The sequence below is a fragment of the Ranitomeya imitator genome, chromosome 1 (assembly GCF_032444005.1).
Source record: "Ranitomeya imitator isolate aRanImi1 chromosome 1, aRanImi1.pri, whole genome shotgun sequence".
Lineage (NCBI taxonomy): Eukaryota > Metazoa > Chordata > Amphibia > Anura > Dendrobatidae > Ranitomeya > Ranitomeya imitator.
Window position 1 is genome coordinate 1,216,074,204 of NC_091282.1, and position 20,099 is coordinate 1,216,094,302.

General features: G+C 46.0%; 1 protein-coding gene across 1 annotated transcript in view; it reads right to left on the reverse strand.

Moving 5' to 3' along the window:
• LOC138657317 (uncharacterized) overlaps positions 1-20,099 on the reverse strand; it is a 108,198-nt gene that overhangs the window by 44,517 nt on the left and 43,582 nt on the right. The window contains exons 2-3 of the mRNA XM_069745030.1: positions 12,999-13,370; positions 7,947-7,994 (exon numbers count right to left, since the gene is read on the reverse strand). Coding sequence (XP_069601131.1) covers positions 7,947-7,994; positions 12,999-13,370 — 420 coding nt within the window. The remainder of the gene's footprint in view (positions 1-7,946; positions 7,995-12,998; positions 13,371-20,099) is intronic.

Consider the following 20,099-nt stretch of genomic DNA (forward strand, 5'->3'; position numbering starts at 1 on the left):
GGGCGCCCACTGCTGCCAGAACTGAGCCCCACACGTGCCTCGTCCCCCATACTCACCTGTCCCACTGCACGGCCGCGCCGACATCCCTCGCGCTCTGTCCCGACTCCCGGCGGCGGCGCCTGCGCAGCACCTTCTTCCTGCTTCAGCGGTCATGTGACACCGTTCATTAAGAACATGAATATGCGCATATTCATGATCTTAATGAGCGGTGTCACGTGACCGCTCGTTCAGGACGAGCTGCAGTGCAGACGCCGAGACCATCGCTGGAGCAGGGTGAGTATTCAAGGCGGGCAGCGGGGGGGGCCCTGGAGGCTGGAGCAGTGGGGGCCCTGCCAGCAGGTGTCAGTGCCAGGGCCCACCGGATGATGCTCCGGTTCTCCGGTGGGCCAGTCCGAGCCTGCGTAGATATGTAGCCAAATGTATGGGTGTCACATTAGAGCATAATATATAAAGGTAAACCCCTAATGGCATATTACATCTATCTGTGCAGAAATAATAGCGTTATAGTCTGATTACCCCTAAAGGCTCAGTAAGCCATGTATTGCACATAGTCCCGGGAAGTCCCATGCAAGAGGGGAAAGACTGAACAGATACAAAAGTGATACGTTACCGACCTGCTGCTGCCGTGCGTGGAAGAGGAGCCTTAGGGGTTTACCTTTATATATTATGCTCTATGGTGTCTCTTATGTATTTATTGTAATTTTTTTTATTTGTTTCAATAAAGCTGTAATTATTATTATTTTTTTGAGCTCTTGTGTCCATTGTTTCTTGGTTTTCTCAGTGGAAATCTGTGCTTTGATCAGATGACACATCTCTACAACAACTGTTAAGAGGAGACTTTGTGCAGCAGGCCTTCATGGTAAAATAGCTGCTAGGAAACCACTGCTAAGGACAGGCAACAAGCAGAAGAGACTTGTTTGGGCTAAAGAACACAAGGAATGGACATTAGACCAGTGGAAATCTGTGCTTTGGTCTCATGAGTCCAAATTTGAGATCTTTGGTTCCAACCACCGTGTCTTTGTGCGACGCAGTAAAGGTGAACGGATGGACTCTACATGCCTGGTTCCCACCGTGAAGCATGGAGGAGGAGGTGTGATGGTGTGGGGGGGCTTTGCTGGTGACACTGTTGGGGATTTATTCAAAATTGAAGGCATACTGAACCAGCATGGCTACCACAGCATCTTGCAGCGACATGCTATTCCATCCGGTTTGCATTTAGTTGGACCATCATTTATTTTTCAACAGGACAATGACCCCAAACACCTCCAGGCTGTGTAAGAGCTATTTGACCAAGAAGGAGAGTGATGGGGTGCTACGCCAGATGACCTGGCCTCCACAGTCACCAGACCTGAACCCAATCGAGATGGTTTGGGGTGAGCTGGACCGCAGAGTGAAGGCAAAAGGGCCAACAAGCGCTAAGCATCTCTGGGAACTCCTTCAAGATTGTTGGAAGACCATTCCTGGTGACTACCTCTTGAAGCTCAACAACAATAGAGAACAAAGTGAAGGTCATACAAATGGGGATCACCACACAATGGATTCAGCAAAATAAACACAACCTTTATTAATATATATAAGTACACATGAAACATGCAATAGAAAAAACACACAATTAAAAAGACAACATACTTGTCCCTTGTGAACACAGCCGATGATAAGGCTTACACCTGCGCCAGAGAAGACAGGCCAATACCCTATAGGAAGATGCCTATATGGACACCACCGTACATACACATACAACACAATAGGGCAAACCCATAAATTTGTCTTTGAAGATAAACAGAGTAAAGAACACTCCTACCAAAACATAGCATTGAATAGTTTACACAATCAGTGCTGCTTTTAATGCAGCCATCAATGCTGCCCCTAGTAAAGGAATATCCCTAATCGGCAATAATCCTGACTCACATCACCAGATAAGGCTGAATGCGAGTAAAAGTGCAGGGAGCCCCATGTGTAGCCGTTCACATACAATACCATGAACCGATAACCGGCCATGTATGGCCTGATTAGATAAGCGCAGGTGAAGCGGAGCCCCGACGCGTGTCGCCCCACCAAGGAGGCTTCGTCAGGGGTGCCTACCGCTATGCATGTTTTACCTTATATACACGTTCCATGATCATTTTCCCCAGTCGCAGCTGTGTGCGGACCGCCGCGTGTAGAGTTCAGTGAAACACTTCCTGGTTTAAATACAACTGCGCAGGCGTGAAAGATGCCTGCCCCGCACCGAGATACCATAGTAACCCTGTATACAAATGGAGCGGCGCCTGCGTGTTAAGGCAGGACGCCGGAGAATACTCAGTGAACTGTTTCCTCCTTTGGATACCACTGCGCAGGCGTGAAAGATGCCTGCCCCGCACCGAGATACCATAGTAACCCTGTATACAAATGGAGCGGCGCCTGCGTGTTAAGGCAGGACGCCGGAGAATACTCAGTGAACTGTTTCCTCCTTTGGATACCACTGCGCAGGCGTGAAAGATGCCTGCCCCGCACCGAGATACCATGGTAACCCTGTATACAAATGGAGCGGCGCCTGCGTGTTAAGGCTGGACGCCAGAGAATACTCAGTGAACCGTTTCCTCCTTTGGATACCACTGCGCAGGCGTGAAAGATGCCTGCCCCGCACCGAGATACCATAGTAACCCTGTATACAAATGGAGCGGCGCCTGCGTGTTAAGGCAGGACGCTGGAGAATACTCAGTGAACTGTTTCCTCCTTTGGATACCACTGCGCAGGCGTGAAAGATGCCTGCCCCGCACCGAGATACCATAGTAACCCTGTATACAAATGGAGCGGCGCCTGCGTGTTAAGGCAGGACGCCGGAGAATACTCAGTGAACCGTTTCCTCCTTTGGATACCACTGCGCAGGCGTGAAAGATGCCTGCCCCGCACCGAGATACCATAGTAACCCTGTATACAAATGGAGCGGCGCCTGCGTGTTAAGGCAGGACGCCGGAGAATACTCAGTGAACCGTTTCCTCCTTTGGATACCACTGCGCAGGCGTGAAAGATGCCTGCCCCGCACCGAGATACCATAGTAACCCTGTATACAAATGGAGCGGCGCCTGCGTGTTAAGGCAGGACGCCGGAGAATACTCAGTGAACTGTTTCCTCCTTTGGATACCACTGCGCAGGCGTTTGAAAAATGCCTGTATTACACAGAAGTGTCATAATAGCGCTGTATACACAGACAGGGAGGGGAGGGAGGAGGAGGGGTTTAATAACCAGTGGGAGGACGTACGTGGCATCCTGTCAAAATATTGGGGTATTCTTCCGGGGGAGTCCAAACTACAACCTTTCATTTCTACACAGCCCAGTTTGATCTCATGAAGGGCTAGAAATTTCAGGGATTGCCTGAGTCATAGCCACTATCAGCGACCAGTAAAACAACTAAATAGGGGGAGTAAACTTACGGGCACGTTCCCATGTGGCAGCTGTAACATCTGTCCTTTTACTGCCGGTGAGGAGCTAACATCTTTACCATCTCCTCTTCCACAGATGTCTATTAGGATGTACTTTAATTGCAAATCACGAAACCTGGTCTATGCCTTGATATGTCCATGCCCTAAGGTATATGTTGGACAAACAGCTCAGGAATTGAGGAAACAAATTCAACAACATTTTTCCAACATTACAACAACCCGAAATGATAAGACCAAAGGGAAGACCTTGACTTCAGTTGCTGCACACTACCTGGAGGCACATGGCGCTCAGTGGAAAGGAACCAAGATCAAGGGACTTGAAGGGATTCAGACCAACATCAGGGGGGGAGACATTTCCTTGGCGAGAATCCAAGTGGATCTATGAACTAAACAGTGTTACACCACTGGGTCTGAATGAGGACTTGCTCTTTACGGGCTTTTATAAACAGCTGTGATTGTTTTTGTCTCATTCGAGTCCCCCTCTTTCACCTTTTTGCCTATATGGACATCACCCCTGTATTGTGACTCTGAGGCCCCTAATTTCATACTGGACAGGATGCCCATTGGCTCCCTGAAACTATTTACTGTTTATTCTAACAACTTGGCTTCTGGTGCGTCTATTCGGCTTTGGCCCTAATATATATTTGTGTAACATATGCCGGTATGTGGATAAATGCTGCTACCTAAATAGATGTGCTGTAGATATGTCCGTATTGTCAGAGGCCATTTGTACGGCAGTAACATTGGATGCCCCAAGGATTTCTTATTCGGGGACATGCATATACCTACGGTTTCTTTATATTTATTGGAGTCCTCCTAAGTGTGACCACCAAATACCTGCCTTGGCATCAAGCTCTTCAGGTTTACACAGTAAAATATCGATATTTGCAGATGATACAAAACTATGTAAAGCAGTTAATACAAGAGAAGATAGTATTCTGCTACAGATGGATCTGGATAAGTTGGAAACTTGGGCTGAAAGGTGGCAGATGAGGTTTAACAATGATAAATGTAAGGTTATACACATGGGAAGAAGGAATCAATATCACCATTACACACTGAATGGGAAACCACTGGGTAAATCTGACAGGGAGAAGGACTTGGGGATCCTAGTTAATGATAAACTTACCTGGAGCAGCCAGTGCCAGGCAGCAGCTGCCAAGGCAAACAGGATCATGGGGTGCATTAAAAGAGGTCTGGATACACATGATGAGAGCATTATACTGCCTCTGTACAAATCCCTAGTTAGACCGCACATGGAGTACTGTGTCCAGTTTTGGGCACCGGTGCTCAGGAAGGATATAATGGAACTAGAGAGTACAAAGGAGGGCAACAAAATTAATAAAGGGGATGGGAGAACTACAATACCCAGATAGATTAGCGTAATTAGGATTATTTAGTCTAGAAAAAAGACGACTGATGGGCGATCTAATAACCATGTATAAGTATATAAGGGGACAATACAAATATCTCGCTGAGGATCTGTTTATACCAAGGAAGGTGACGGGCACAAGGGGGCATTCTTTGCGTCTGGAGGAGAGAAGGTTTTTCCACCAACATAGAAGAGGATTCTTTACTGTTAGGGCAGTGAGAATCTGGAATTGCTTGCCTGAGGAGGTGGTGATGGCGAACTCAGTCGAGGGGTTCAAGAGAGGCCTGGATGTCTTCCTGGAGCAGAACAATATTGTATCATACAATTATTAGGTTCTGTAGAAGGACGTAGATCTGGGGATTTATTATGATGGAATATAGGCTGAACTGGATGGACAAATGTCTTTTTTCGGCCTTACTAACTATGTTACTATGTTACTATGTATATTGTGTATGGTATTTACACTGTTTATTTACATCGGTTTATTGTCGCTGTCAATTGAGACATAGCTCTTTAATCTAGGCGCTAGGGCAGACTACCCCCTTACGGAGGCTTGCGTCGGTAGTGGTTTACATCAGTCATGTGCCGCCATTATGGGGAATCATTTGATCCATCAGTTGGGTGTTAATCCTAAAACAGGGTATACAAGCACAACCGTATAATATCTTGTGTCTCCAGAGCGTCCAAGCCTGCTCACTGGCCAGTATATATTTATATGTAGGTGGGGAGTTTGATCTTTCCCCAGTGATCATGGTGCGCTAGTTTACGTATAACCGCAATAAAAATTGGTATTTGACCATGAATAACATTGCCATTTCTGCTTACCTATTAGGTGGGGCTGTTGGCATCAAAGGTGTTCAGGGTTACCAGGATATATACTTACCGCATTTTTGGGTTGTGTGCCTTATATCTGAGCCGTTCAGTTCTAAGTGCCACCACTTGTGTTGTGATCTGTGAGGCTATGGGTAATATTATATAAATCTGGCGCATGTGCAGCTGTACGTGTACACTTATATTATGACCTGTCAGACTTTGCCAGTTTTTCTCACGCATGGCCGTTACCGGCTACATTAGGTCTGCTCAGTTCATTATTTCACTGGGCCTCTATGACACATTGGAGGGCTCTCTTTGGCTTTTCCGTGCTTATGCACAGTCTTTTTTACGGTGTTTATTTTGCTTATGAGCATTATACTTTTATATTTTATCAGGTGCAAGGGGCAATTTGGGCGCCTGCGCACTTATACTACATTGTTTTTATAAGCTTTCTTGGCGAAGTCCATCTTTAACTTGAGTACTAGCTCTCAGGACTTGGCCAGCCGAGGCTGACGATACCATTTGGACTCGGCCATATGTTTGGCTGGGCTTATAGGGCACATTTGTGCCTTTCCCTCTGTATATATATCTACCTTTAGCATTGGGACGTCACCTGATCAAGTACCTACGTTTGTTTGTACTCCTGCTGGGGGTTACTAGTTTCCTAGCAATGGGAAGGAGCTTTGCGCCTGCGCATATTCTGGATATCGCTACACTGATCACTAGCATATTGCTCAGCTGTAATGATGCAGCCTCTCTTGCTGGTTTGGGTGGGCGATATTAGGTTCGTCCTTCCCCTATGATGGGTTAATGACGCCCTTGCGTCCTGTTTCAATATGTGGGCGCCGCCCTCCTTTTCACCCCTCCTCCTCCCTCCCCTCCCTTTCTGTGTATACAGCGCTATTATGACACTTCTGTGTAATACAGGCATTTTTCAAACGCCTGCGCAGTGGTATCCAAAGGAGGAAACAGTTCACTGAGTGTTCTCCGGCGTCCTGCCTTAACACGCAGGCGCCGCTCCATTTGTATACAGGGTTACCATGGTATCTCGGTGCGGGGCAGGCATCTTTCACGCCTGCGCAGTGGTATCCAAAGGAGGAAACGGTTCACTGAGTATTCTCTGGCGTCCAGCCTTAACACGCAGGCGCCGCTCCATTTGTATACAGGGTTACCATGGTATCTCGGTGCGGGGCAGGCATCTTTCACGCCTGCGCAGTTGTATTCAAACCAGGAAGTGTTTCACTGAACTCTACACGCGGCGGTCCGCACACAGCTGCGACTGGGGAAAATGATCATGGAACGTGTATATAAGGTAAAACATGCATAGCGGTAGGCACCCCTGACGAAGCCTCCTTGGTGGGGCGACACGCGTCGGGGCTCCGCTTCACCTGCGCTTATCTGATCAGGCCATACACGGCCGGTTATCGGTTCATGGTATTGTATGTGAACGGCTACACATGGGGCTCCCTGCACTTTTACTCGCATTCAGCCTTATCTGGTGATGTGAGTCAGGATTATTGCCGATTAGGGATATTCCTTTACTAGGGGCAGCATTGATGGCTGCATTAAAAGCAGCACTGATTGTGTAAACTATTCAATGCTATGTTTTGGTAGGAGTGTTCTTTACTCTGTTTATCTTCAAAGACAAATTTATGGGTTTGCCCTATTGTGTTGTATGTGTATGTACGGTGGTGTCCATATAGGCATCTTCCTATAGGGTATTGGCCTGTCTTCTCTGGCGCAGGTGTAAGCCTTATCATCGGCTGTGTTCACAAGGGACAAGTATGTTGTCTTTTTAATTGTTTTTGATTGCGTGTTTTTTCTATTGCATGTTTCATGTGTACTTATATATATTAATAAAGGTTGTGTTTATATTTGCTGAATCCATTGTGCGGCGATCCCCGTTTGTATGACCTTCACTTTGTTTTCTGTTGTTGTTGGCTATGCATACGTTGTAGGTCAGGGTTGTGATCCCACTCTTTTGCCCGTGGTGCCCCCTCAACACATATGACTACCTCTTGAAGCTCATCAAGAGAATGCCAAGAGTATGCAAAGCAGTCATCAAAGCAAAAGGTGGCTACTTTGAAGAACCTAGAATATAAGACATATTTCAGTTGTTTCACACTTTTTTGTTAAGTATATAATTCCACATGTGTTAATTCATAGTTTTGATGCCTTCAGTGTGAATGTACAATTTTCACAGTCAGGAAAATACAGAAAAATCTTTAAATGAGAAGGTGTGTCCAAACTTTTGGTCTGTACTGTACATACTACATACAATACATTCATACAATATATACATATAGACATTCAGTACATATAACAGAGTTCATACCCACCATTACTTGTCACTTTGATCCCAGTGTCATCTTTGAAGCCAGTGTCATCTGTAAAAAATATTAAAATTTCAGAAATCCACTTGCAGAATCCATTTGCAGAAATCCACAAGTGTTCCACGACGATCTCCCGTGGAGAACGGCAGAATCAGCTGATGCAACCGCTCTCTAGGGGCTCCAGGAACACAATGACGGGAGGAAGGTATCCTTCCACCACTCTATTCCTCCGCCACTGTAAAATATAGTCCCTAGTCTCACTTTATGCCATTGCTGTGTGAGAAAGTTCCCACGTAGCATTGCCATAAAGTGAGACCAGTGAACTACAGTAACCTCTCAGTGATGCACTGCAGGATCCATTGTCTCCTGTCAGTGTGTCACTGAGGGTCCTATAGAACAGTGACATCACCCGATGTCACTGTTCTATAGGGGAGATCGTCATGGGACACTCTTTATTAATTGGACTACGGCGGACAGGTAGTATACGATTTATTATTTTAAATTTTTTGCAGGCGCTGAAATATGGTAAGTATGGTTAAATTAAGAATATTAAAATACTTTTTTCTGGCTGTGTCTTTATTTTTTTTTAACTCTTTCACTATTGTAGGATTAATAATGGATAGGCGTCTTATTGATGCCTCTCCATTATTAACCCGGCTTAATGTCACCTTACAATAGCAAGGTGACATTAACCCCTTATTATCCCATATCCCACCGCTACACGGGAATGGGAAGAGAGTGGCTAAGTGCCGGAATTGGCGCATCTTACATTTGTGCCATTTCTGGGGTGGCTGCGGACTGGTATTTGTAGCCGGGGGGCCAATATCCATGGCCCCTCTCTAGGCTATGAATATCAGTCCGCCGCTGTCAGCGTAGACTTTCTGGCTATAAAATATAGGGGGACCCCACATCATTTTTTGGGGGGTCCCTCTATTTTAATAGCCAGTAAAGGCTACGCAGACTGCTGCGGGCTGATATTCATAGCAGGCTACAAATATTGGCCCCTGGCCGTCTGCTTTCCCCCTCTGGCGCAGAAAATTGCGCGGGAGCCCACGTCATTTTTTTCCTCGTTTTTTTCTTTATGTTCATTTATCAACATCGGCCTATCTATGGATATATCTATCTATAGATATATCTGTAGATACATAGATGTTTCTACCCATATATCTATCTGGCTAATTTCACACATCAGGTTTTTGCTGTCAGGCACAATCCAGCGAGTTTGAAAAAAAAGATCCGTTTTTTTTCTGTTGGATCTATTTTTTCCATAGAGTTGTATTAGTGCCTGATGGCCACACGTTTCATTCGTTTTTTGCCGCATCTGTCAAAAAAGCTGTTTCTGCCGGAGGGAAAAGACATACAAAGGAACGGCTTTTCTGTCCGGCGAAAAAATGCACAGCGACGGATCCGGCGAAAAACGTATGAAACTGAGATGTGAAATGATGACTCCGGCCTCCGAATCCATTTTTTCATGCATGTTTCCATTCAAATCATGCACATTTTCCGTTTATTTATTGATTTCCAAAAACTGCATCAAAACCGCACAGAAACAGCACCAAAAACTGCATCAAAAACCTGTTCAGACTGGTAAAAGCCCTACTCTGACTCTTGTTTGTGCCTACCTGACCGCGGAGGTTGGAACCCTAGGATAACGCAATGGTTACCCCCACTCAACGGCTGCTCACCATGAATCTCCTTAACAGCTCGTAGTATATCTGTGCCTGTGTCACTAGGGAAAACAGGTTATACACTAAAAACCGCAACTGACCCTGCCGGTTCCTGTACAGACTAGATATCCTTACTCCACCTTCCCTAGTGGTGCCTGTGGGTGCAGAGATAGACCTAACCACAGACGAGGAGATGGCAACTCTCACCAAAACTGCCCGAAAGGCCGACGAGTTGCTTCACGTTCCTCTTAAAGAACCGGAAGGCAGAGCAGAGTGCGAATTACCTACAAGAGGAGAAGTGTGCCCATAGAGATGAGAGAGCTCTAAAACGCTCGGGTGCTCGTTACTAGGACCGAGTAATTCCTAATACTCAGATGCTAGTTTCGAGTAACGAGCATAATTGGAGTCAATGGGAATTCCAAATATATTCAAAGAGATCTGGGGTCAGTGAAAATGTAGAAATGGATGGGACAAGTGCGGAATGGAAGGAGAACAGCATGGGGAAGATCCCTGGAAGCATCTCTGACCCCCAGGTCGCTACTGAGAACAATGGGGGTCACACTTTAACTTCACTTTATGGACAGACAATAAAACATTCTAAACTGATGAGAAAGTAGAGTTTACAGGACAAAAATGTTAAGAAGCATTTTCCTGTATAATGACTTGTATAAGGAGTTTAAAAAAAATAATCATTTAAGTAACCAAAATTGAAATCTTTATTAAAAATGTTGAAATTTCAGTGTAATTTATGAAGTAACAGGAAGTGTCAAAAGTCTGATGGAAGAGAGACTCGGATACCCCCCTGTATTAGACATAAAGGAGGCCTCATACACAACTGGTCACACGGTCATGAGGTGGTCTCCTAGAATGTTAGAGTTGGGAGGAACATCCAGGGTCATCAGGACCTCCAAGGTCATAGTGTCCAACCCCTGACTCAATGCATTGATTCACTAATCCATCTCAGACAGAGGTCTGTCCAGCCTCTGTATGAAGACTTCCATTGAAGGAGAACTCACCACCTCTCATGGCCACCTGTTCCACTCATTGATCTCCCTAACTGTCAAAAATTTGTATCTAATACGTAATCTGTATCTTCTCCCATTCAGTTTCATCCCATTGCTTCTCGGATGGGAATAGTGATGATCCCTCTACACTGTGACAGCCCTTCAGATATTTGTAGACGGCTATTAAGTCTCCTCTTCGCCCTGCAGAGTGGGACATGAACCTGTGTGTGGTGGATGGGCATCCGTACCTACCACATGTCCTCGGCTTCTGCGTGCATCATCAGCAGCACTTCCACTTACCGCACGCCTTACCCATTTTCTATTTGCTACCTCTCTGGAAATCTAGTTTCCTTTATTAACTGAAACTAATTTTTTTTAATGATGGAGCCGGCCAAGCGTTTTTTTTATTTAAACCGTAATTTTACACAAAGCAGGTTGTATGGATGATAATAGTCAATTTCTGGAACCCAAAAAAATTGGTCAAATGTAGCAGGTTGGAACTGGCTATGGCCGTTTAACCCCTTAAATGATAGTGACTATGGTATCTATATGGTTAACAGGGTGTGGGGGGCTTCCTCTTTAATCCCATTAGCACCCTGAGATCTTGATCATGTGGTCCTGATGTTTGCCATGGCAATTCAAGGCCAATTAATAGCCTTAGAGTCTTCCGACTTTAGTCACCTATTCAAAAGTTATCAAAATTTAGGTGGTAAAAAAAAATGTTCATTCCTGTCATGTGACTTTGCATTAATTCCTGAAAAGCACCTGAAGGGTTATTGAAGAACCCGAAAGCTATTTTTAATACATTGAGGGGTGCAGTTTTTAAAATGGTATCAGTTTTGGAGGTTTCCCAATATATAGGACCCTCAAAGTCACTTCAAAACTGAACAGGTAACTAAAAAAAATATGTTTTGTAAATTTCTTTGAAAAAATAAAAAATTACTGCTACATTTATAAATCTTGTGAAATGCTATCAAAATAAAACAACATTTTACAAATGGTGCTGATGTAAAGCAGACATGTGGCAAAAGTTGTTTATTAATGTTTTTCTACGGTATGACGATCTGGATTGAAAGGGAGAATCATTCAAAGTTTGAAAATTGCAAATTTTTGAAATTTTTTGTCAGATTTCTAATATTTTTTTTATAAATAAATGGAAAACATATCAGCCTATATTTACCATTACCATAAAGTATAATGTGTCACCAAAAGACTATCTCAAAATCAGTGGCATATATTGAAGCATTCCATAGTTATTACTACATAAAGGAACAATGGTCAAATTTTTTTAAAAATGACCCGGTAACTAAGGGGTTAAACCATCATGATTTTACACTAACCATGTTAAACTGTATGGATGACTAATTGAATCCAGAAAAAAAATTGAACTTTTTTAAAGTTTTATATACCACCTGAATGTAACACTAAGCACTAGTGATGAGCGAGTGTACTCGTTGCTCGGGTGGTCTCCGAGTGTTTGTAACTGCTCAGAGATTTATTTTTTGTTGACTCAGCTGCATGATTTGCGACTGTTAGACAGATTGATTACATGTGGGAATTCCCTAGCAACCAGGCAACCCCCACATGTACTCAGCCTGGCTAATAGCTGTAAATCATTCAGCTGAGGTGATGAAAACTAAATCTCCGAACACTAACAAATACTCGGAGGTCACCCGAGCGACGAGTACACTCGCTCATCACTAATAAGCACGTTAAACTGTATGGATAACAGTATAGTCAATTTATTAGCTAAAAAAAAAAAGAAGAATGTGGTCACTTGCAGCAGCTACATATTTAGCAACAGTCTGCAAAGCCCTAAGCCCTGCCTAGAGGCTGCTTTCTGCCATACTCCCTGCCTCTGTAACTGTCTCTAGACTAAATGCAGAATGTATGTGATACAAACCGCAAAGGGTAAAGGTACCGTCACACATAACGATATCGTTAACGATATCGTTGCTTTTTGTGACATAGCAACAATATCGTTAACAAAAAACACCAAACAAAAGAATAAATCAAGTTCTGTTAACAAATATACTGAAACTTCCTAAAGGTAAACAGAAGATGGGTGCAAAGTGTAGCAAAGGTACAGCAAAGCGAAAAGCTGGAAGCTCACAGACTGGCACCAAACATCAGTAGAATGTAAGAACATCCAAAAACATCTGTCAGCAGCAGGAAATGCCAGCAGGGAGTCAGAATATAAAGCTGCACTCAAAAGTTGATAGGTGGACAAATGAAAACACTCATGTTAAGCAAAGCAGACTAGCCAGTAAAGCAGAGACCACCCATCCAGAGACAATGTGTCTCCTGTAGCTCAGCATAAAGAGAAGCAGACCACAAAACACAACCTCAAGGGATCGAATCCAGGATGTCCTAGTGTAAGGACTTACCCTCAGTTTGGGCAGGTAGGACGGTGACATTGATCAGAGTCCAGTTTTCATGCTCCTTATCCAGAACAGACACTTTGTATATTCCGCTATCCTCCATCTTCAAGCATTTAATAATCAGTGAACCACTCGCCGGGTCAATAGTCATCCGACTTTCATACCCATTTTCTGGGAACATTTTAGAGTTGGAGATGTTTTCCAATCGTATGGTGCAAAGGATCAAATGCAAGTGTTTTGGGTGGATGATGTTCCATCTAATCTGGAGCCAGTCTGTACTTTTTGATGTTTGGTAGGAAACAGCCAGAACATTGGAGCCATTTTCATATCCAGTCACTTCTGGTTGAGCAGTAGAGATGGTGATCGTTTCTACAAAACCTAAGGAAAGACATAAGAATGGAAGATTGTGGGCTCTCAAGGACAAAGTAGTAAAATCCATACTATAGACTTATGGTTTTGTCTTTTCTGCTTCAAATGAAACTTATCCCAAAGTCAAAGGTCCTATCGAACAATTGTAGGCTGTCCTTAGAAGAGAAACTATTTAAGAGGTAAGCATAACTGTTCAAGATGTAAAATTGTTAGTTTTTTCAGAATTTAGGACTCACTTTGACCTAGGACTCTTATCTTCTTAACATTTGTTTGTGTTCTCCAAACTCCTCTGTCTCTGTCCATCTTCAAACCTGTTTCTGTACCTTACTCCAGATATGTCTGTCTTCCTCCAGACATGGTTTCTCCTCTAGACAGCCCTGTATTCCTCCTCCAAACTCCTATGTCCTCCTCCCTCCATGCTCCTCTGTCCTCCCCTTTCAGATTTCCACTGTCCTCCCCTCCAGTCTCTTCTGTCCTCCTGGAGACCCCTTTATTCCCTTCTCCAGGCTTTTCTATTCCCTCTTTCAGACTCCTTTGTCTCCTTTAATGCTCCTCCAAATTCCTCTCTCCCCTCCTCCATATCCTTGTTCATCCTTTTCCTTCCTACTCCTCTGTCCTCCTCCAGACCCCTCTGTCCTCCTCCTCCTCCAGACTTCTGTCCAGGGTGGCCTGGCTGACAGGTGCTTTACCAGTGTGTATCTTTTAAATCACCATGTGTAACCAGGCACCTAACGACTGGGCGGCCATAAACAGTTACTAGGATAATAATTGGTTAAAGCCACTGGTTGCCAAGGGCTTTAGCAGCACTGTACCTCCAAATCTGTGGTCACACTCACATAACAGCATAGTGTGCGTGTCTGCTGAAGACGCTTCTTCCTGCCCACTGGAGAGGGTGCTGGACTCTGAAGGACTGAGGAGCGATGTACTGTAGGATGGAGCTGTGTCTAGTGGCGCTGAGGAGCGATGTACTGTAGGATGGAGCTGTGTCTAGTGGGGCTGAGGAACGATGTACTGTAGGATGGAGCTGTGTCTAGTGGCGCTGAGGAGCGATGTACTGTAGGATGGGGCTGTGTCTGAAGGGGTTGAGGAGCGATGTACTGTAGGATGGGGCTGTGTCTGAAGGGACTGAGGAGCGATGTACTGTAGGATGGAGCTGTGTCTAGTGGGGCTGAGGAGCGATGTACTGTAGGATGGAGCTGTGTCTAGTGGGGCTGAGGAGCGATGTACTGTAGGAAAGAGCTGTGTCTGAAGGGACTGAGGAGTGATGTACTGCAGGATGGGGCTGTGTCTGAAGGGACTGAGGAGCGATGTACTGTAGGATAGAGCTGTGTCTAGTGGCACTGAGGAGCGATGTACTGCAGGATGGGGCTGTGTCTGAAGGGGCTGAGGAGTGATGTACTGCAGGATGGGGCTGTGTCTGAAGAGGCTGAGGAGCGATGTACTGTAGGATGGAGCTGTGTCTGAAGGGACTGAGGAGTGATGTACTGCAGGATGGGGCTGTGTCTAGTGGCGCTGAGGAGCGATGTACTGCAGGATGGGGCTGTGTCTGAAGGGGCTGAGGAGCGATGTACTGTAGGATGTGGCTGTGTCTGAAGGGACTAAAGAGCGATGTACTGTAGGATGGAGCTGTGTCTAGTGGCGCTGAGGAGCAATGTACTGCAGGATGGGGCTGTGTCTGAAGGGGCTGAGGAGCGATGTACTGTAGGATGGGGCTGTGTCTGAAGGGACTGAGGAGCGATGTACTGTAGGATGGAGCTGTGTCTAGTGGGGCTGAGGAGCGATGTACTGTAGGATGGAGCTGTGTCTGAAGGGACTGAGGAGCGATGTACTGTAGGATGGGGCTGTGTCTGAAGGGACTAAGGAGCGATGTACTGTAGGATGGAGCTGTGTCTAGTGGCGCTGAGGAGCGATGTACTGCAGGATGGGGCTGTGTCTGAAGAAGCTGAGGAGCGATGTACTGTAGGATGGGGCTGTGTCTGAAGGGACTGAGGAGCGATGTACTGTAGGATGGAGCTGTGTCTAGTGGCGCTGAGGAGCGATGTACTGCAGGATGGGGCTGTGTCTGAAGGGGCTGAGGAGCGATGTACTGTAGGATGGGGCTGTGTCTGAAGGGACTGAGGAGCGATGTACTGTAGGATGGGGCTGTGTCTGAAGGGGCTGAGGAGTGATGTACTGTAGGAAGGAGCTGTGTCTGAAGGGGCTGAGGAGTGATGTACTGTAGGATGGAGCTGTGTCTGAAGGGGCTGAGGAGTGATGTACTGTAGGATGGAGCTGTGTCTAGTGGGGCTGAGGAGCGATGTACTGTAAGATGGAGCTGTGTCTAGTGGGGCTGAGGAGCGATGTACTGTAGGATGGAGCTGTGTCTAGTGGGGCTGAGGAGCGATGTACTGTAGGATGGAGCTGTGTCTAGTGGGGCTGAGGAGTGATGTACTGTAGGATGGAGCTGTGTCTAATGGGGCTGAGGAGCGATGTACTGTAGGATGGAGCTGTGTCTAGTGGGGCTGAGGAGTGATGTACTGTAAGATGGAGCTGTGTCTAGTGAGGCTGAGGAGCGATGTACTGTAGGATGGAGCTGTGTCTAGTGGGGCTGAGGAGCGATGTACTGCAGGATGGAGTTGTGTCTAGTGGGGCTGAGGAGCGATGTACTGTAGGATGGAGCTGTGTCTAGTGGGGCTGAGGAGCGATGTACTGCAGGATGGAGCTGTGTCTAGTGGGGCTGAGGAGCGATGTACTGTAGGATGGAGCTGTGTCTAGTGGGGCTGAGGAGTGATGTACTGCAGGATGGAGCTGTGTCTAGTGGGGCTGAGGAGCGATGTACTGTAGGAAGGAGCTGTGTCTAGTGGGGCTGAGGAGCGATGTACTGTAGGAAGGAGCTGTGTCTAGTGGGGCTGAGGAGTGATGTACTGTAAGATGGAGCTGTGTCTAGTGGGGCTGAGGAGCGATGTACTGTAGGATGGAGCTGTGTCTAGTGGGGCTGAGGAGCGATGTACTGTAGGAAGGAGCTGTGTCTAGTGGGGCTGAGGAGTGATGTACTGTAAGATGGAGCTATGTTTAGTGGGGCTGAGGAGCGATGTACTGTAGGATGGAGCTTTGTCTAGTGAGGCTGAGGAGCGATGTACTGTAGGATGGAGCTGTGTCTAGTGGGGCTGAGGAGCGATGTACTGTAGGATGGAGCTGTGTCTAGTGGGGCTGAGGAGCAATGTACTGCAGGATGGAGCTGTGTCTAGTGGGGCTGAGGAGCGATGTACTGTAGGATGGAGCTGTTTCTAGTGGGGCTGAGGAGCGATGTACTGTAAGATGGAGCTATGTCTGAAGGGGCTGAGGAGCGATGTACTGCTGTGTCTGAAAATTAACCGATTTGCGCCTTTTTTCAAGTTGTCATTTCGGGACTATTTAGCTTTCTGATTTTTACATCAATATGGCTTTTCTGAATGATTTATACAGATTAATGAGATATAAATTTTTTAAAAAGTTGCAAAATGTGGTGCAGCTTTACTCCAGTCAATAACAGCAGCTTCACCCTAGAGTGATTTTATGCACACCAGCTATTTTCATGCATTTTTGTGACATTATCCTGAACGTGACACTTTTACCACTAAAAAGTCACAAAACCAGTTCAAGACAGACAAACAGAAAGTCTTGGGCTTTGAACAAAAATTCATGGTTGGCAATAAATCATTTTGATTAATTTGGTGCAACAACCGTCAGTGACAACTACAAGTCAAAAAAGAAAAGCGACATAAAAAACTAAAAATGATAATACGGGTCCATCCTGTACGATGGGTTGCATTATGGGACTGTACTTGAAGGTGACGAGAAGGGATGTGCTGCAGGATGGGGCTGTATGTGGACAGGTAGAGAAGAGAAATATTCTGTAGAATAGGCTGAATGATGGGACTGTAACTGTACATCGAGGGGCTGAGGAGCTATGTACTGATGGATAGGGTTGTATCTGGATGGGTTGAGAGGAGCAATATGATGTAGAAAGAGCCGAATTATGGGGTTTTACTAGGAGAGGCTGAGGAGCGATGTACTGCAGGATGGGGCTGTATCTGTGCAGGTTGAGAAGAATAATATTCTGTGGAAAGAGTTGAACAATAGGGGCTGTAAATCGAGGGGCTGAGGAGCGATGTATTGCAGGAATGGGATGTACAGTATCTAGATGGTCTGACAGGAGCAATATTCTGCAGAATGGGCTGAATGATGGTGCTGCACATGGAGGGATGTGGAGTGATGGACTGCAGAATGGAGCTGTATCTGGATATGTTGAGAGGAGCAATATTCTGTAAAAAGGGATAAATGATGGGGCTGTACATAGAGGGGCTGAGGAGTGATGTACTGCAGAAGGGGGCTGTATCTGTATGAGCTGAGGGAGCAACATTCTGTAGAATGGGCTGAATGATGGGGCTGTACATAGAGGGGCTGAGGAGTGATGTACTGCAGGATGGGGCTGTATCTGTATGAGCTGAGAAGAGCAATATTCTGTAGAATGAGCTGAATGATGGGGCTGTACATAGAGGGGCTGAGGAGTGATGTACTGCAGGATGGGGCTGTATCTGTATGTGCTGAGAGGAGCAATATTCTGTAGAATAGGCTGAATGATGGTGCTCCACATAGAGGGGCTGAGGAGTGATGTACTGCAGGATGGGGCTGTATCTGTATGAGCTGAGAGGAGCAACATTCTGTAGAATGAGCTGAATGATGGGGCTGTACATAGAGGGACTGAGGAGTGATGTACTGCAGGATGGGGCTGTATCTGTATGAGCTGAGAAGAGCAATATTCTGTAGAATGAGCTGAATGATGGGGCTGTACATAGAGGGGCTGAGGAGTGATGTACTGCAGGATGGGGCTGTATCTGTATGTGCTGAGAGGAGCAACATTCTGTAGAATGAGCTGAATGATGGTGCTCCACATAGAGGGGCTGAGGAGTGATGTACTGCAGGAATGGGCTGTATCTGTATGAGCTGAGAGGAGCAACATTCTGTAGAATGAGCTGAATGATGGTGCTCCACATAGAGGGGCTGAGGAGTGATGTACTGCAGGAATGGGCTGTATCTGTATGAGCTGAGAGGAGCAACATTCTGTAGAATGAGCTGAATGATGGGGCTGCACATAGAGGGGCTGAGGAGTGATGTACTGCAGGAATGGGCTGTATCTGTATGAGCTGAGAGGAGCAACATTCTGTAGAATGAGCTGAATGATGGGGCTGTACATAGAGGGGCTGAGGAGTGATGTACTGCAGGATGGGGCTGTATCTGTATGAGCTGAGGGAGCAACATTCTGTAGAATGGGCTGAATGATGGGGCTGTACATAGAGGGGCTGAGGAGTGATGTACTGCAGGATGGGGCTGAATCTGTATGAGCTGAGGGAGCAACATTCTGTAGAATGGGCTGAATGATGGGGCTGTACATAGAGGGGCTGAGGAGTGATGTACTGCAGGATGGGGCTGTATCTGTATGAGCTGAGGGAGCAACATTCTGTAGAATGAGCTGAATGATGGGGCTGTACATAGAGGGGCTGAGGAGTGATGTACTGCAGGATGGGGCTGTATCTGTATGAGCTGAGGGAGCAACATTCTGTAGAATGGGCTGAATGATGGGGCTGTACATAGAGGGGCTGAGGAGTGATGTACTGCAGGATGGGGCTGTATCTGTATGTGCTGAGAGGAGCAATATTCTGTAGAATGAGCTGAATGATGGGGCTGTACGTGAAGAGGCTAATAAGTAATGGACTGCAGGATTGAGCCTATTACCTGGAGCTTATGAGGAGGGGGCTCCATAAAGAGGACGTGCACCGAGCTACTATGGTGGGGGGCAATGTTCAGCTTCTTCTGCAGGGTGGACTCGATGTTTTGAAGACGCTGAAGAACTAATTCTACTATATTTTCACTTTCACAAACCTTCAATGGAAAACACCGAAAACCACATCCTGACAAAGCCCCCCAGACACCACCGCCCCTCACCCAGCATTGCAAAACAAGACCTGGTTCAGTTTCTGAAAAACAGCTCAGGGGGTCTGTAGGTGTGACGGAAAGCGTGAATAACATGTGTATACAGAGAGCGGGCTATATACCACACGTATATATGTATCAGCTACAGTAGCTTCAAAATACTCTCCGTCCAAAAACCGGACTCCGCAGTCATCATCTGCAGGATTCTGAGTCTCTGGATTAGAATAATTGCTCACAATAATAGCAGCGTGGTGGTCCAGCCCAACACCTGGGGTTATGTAGTGGTCGGCCCAATCCCCGGACCTTAATATGATGGAACGCTTGTGGGGGAATGTAAAAATGCCGTCTCTGAGGCAAAGACAACAAATGCCAAAAAATTGTCAGATGTCACCGACCATCCTGGGCTGGAATAACAGGTGAGGCCAGAAGGTGGTGACTCCATGCAACATGGATGTGAAGCCGGTCTAAACAACGAAATATCAGGTCAGTGATTCACAGGAAGGATTAATCCACAAAAAGCAGTCACGACAAATGCAGACGCTGCCGATTATTGGAACGGCCCAAAGTTCATTTTCTGCTATTTTCTGTAAAGTAATTATAAATTATCTACATTTCTCTTCATGTTTAGAATAGGAAAGCGGCGAGCGGTGTGCCCAGTGCTGGCAAGAAGAACGAGGAGAAAGATTGTGAGTGAGGCCGGAGTCACACTCAACGTATATAAAAAAAATCGGACCAATTTTGACGGCCAAGAATCGCACCAATGTTCTCGGTATGGTGATCCATATG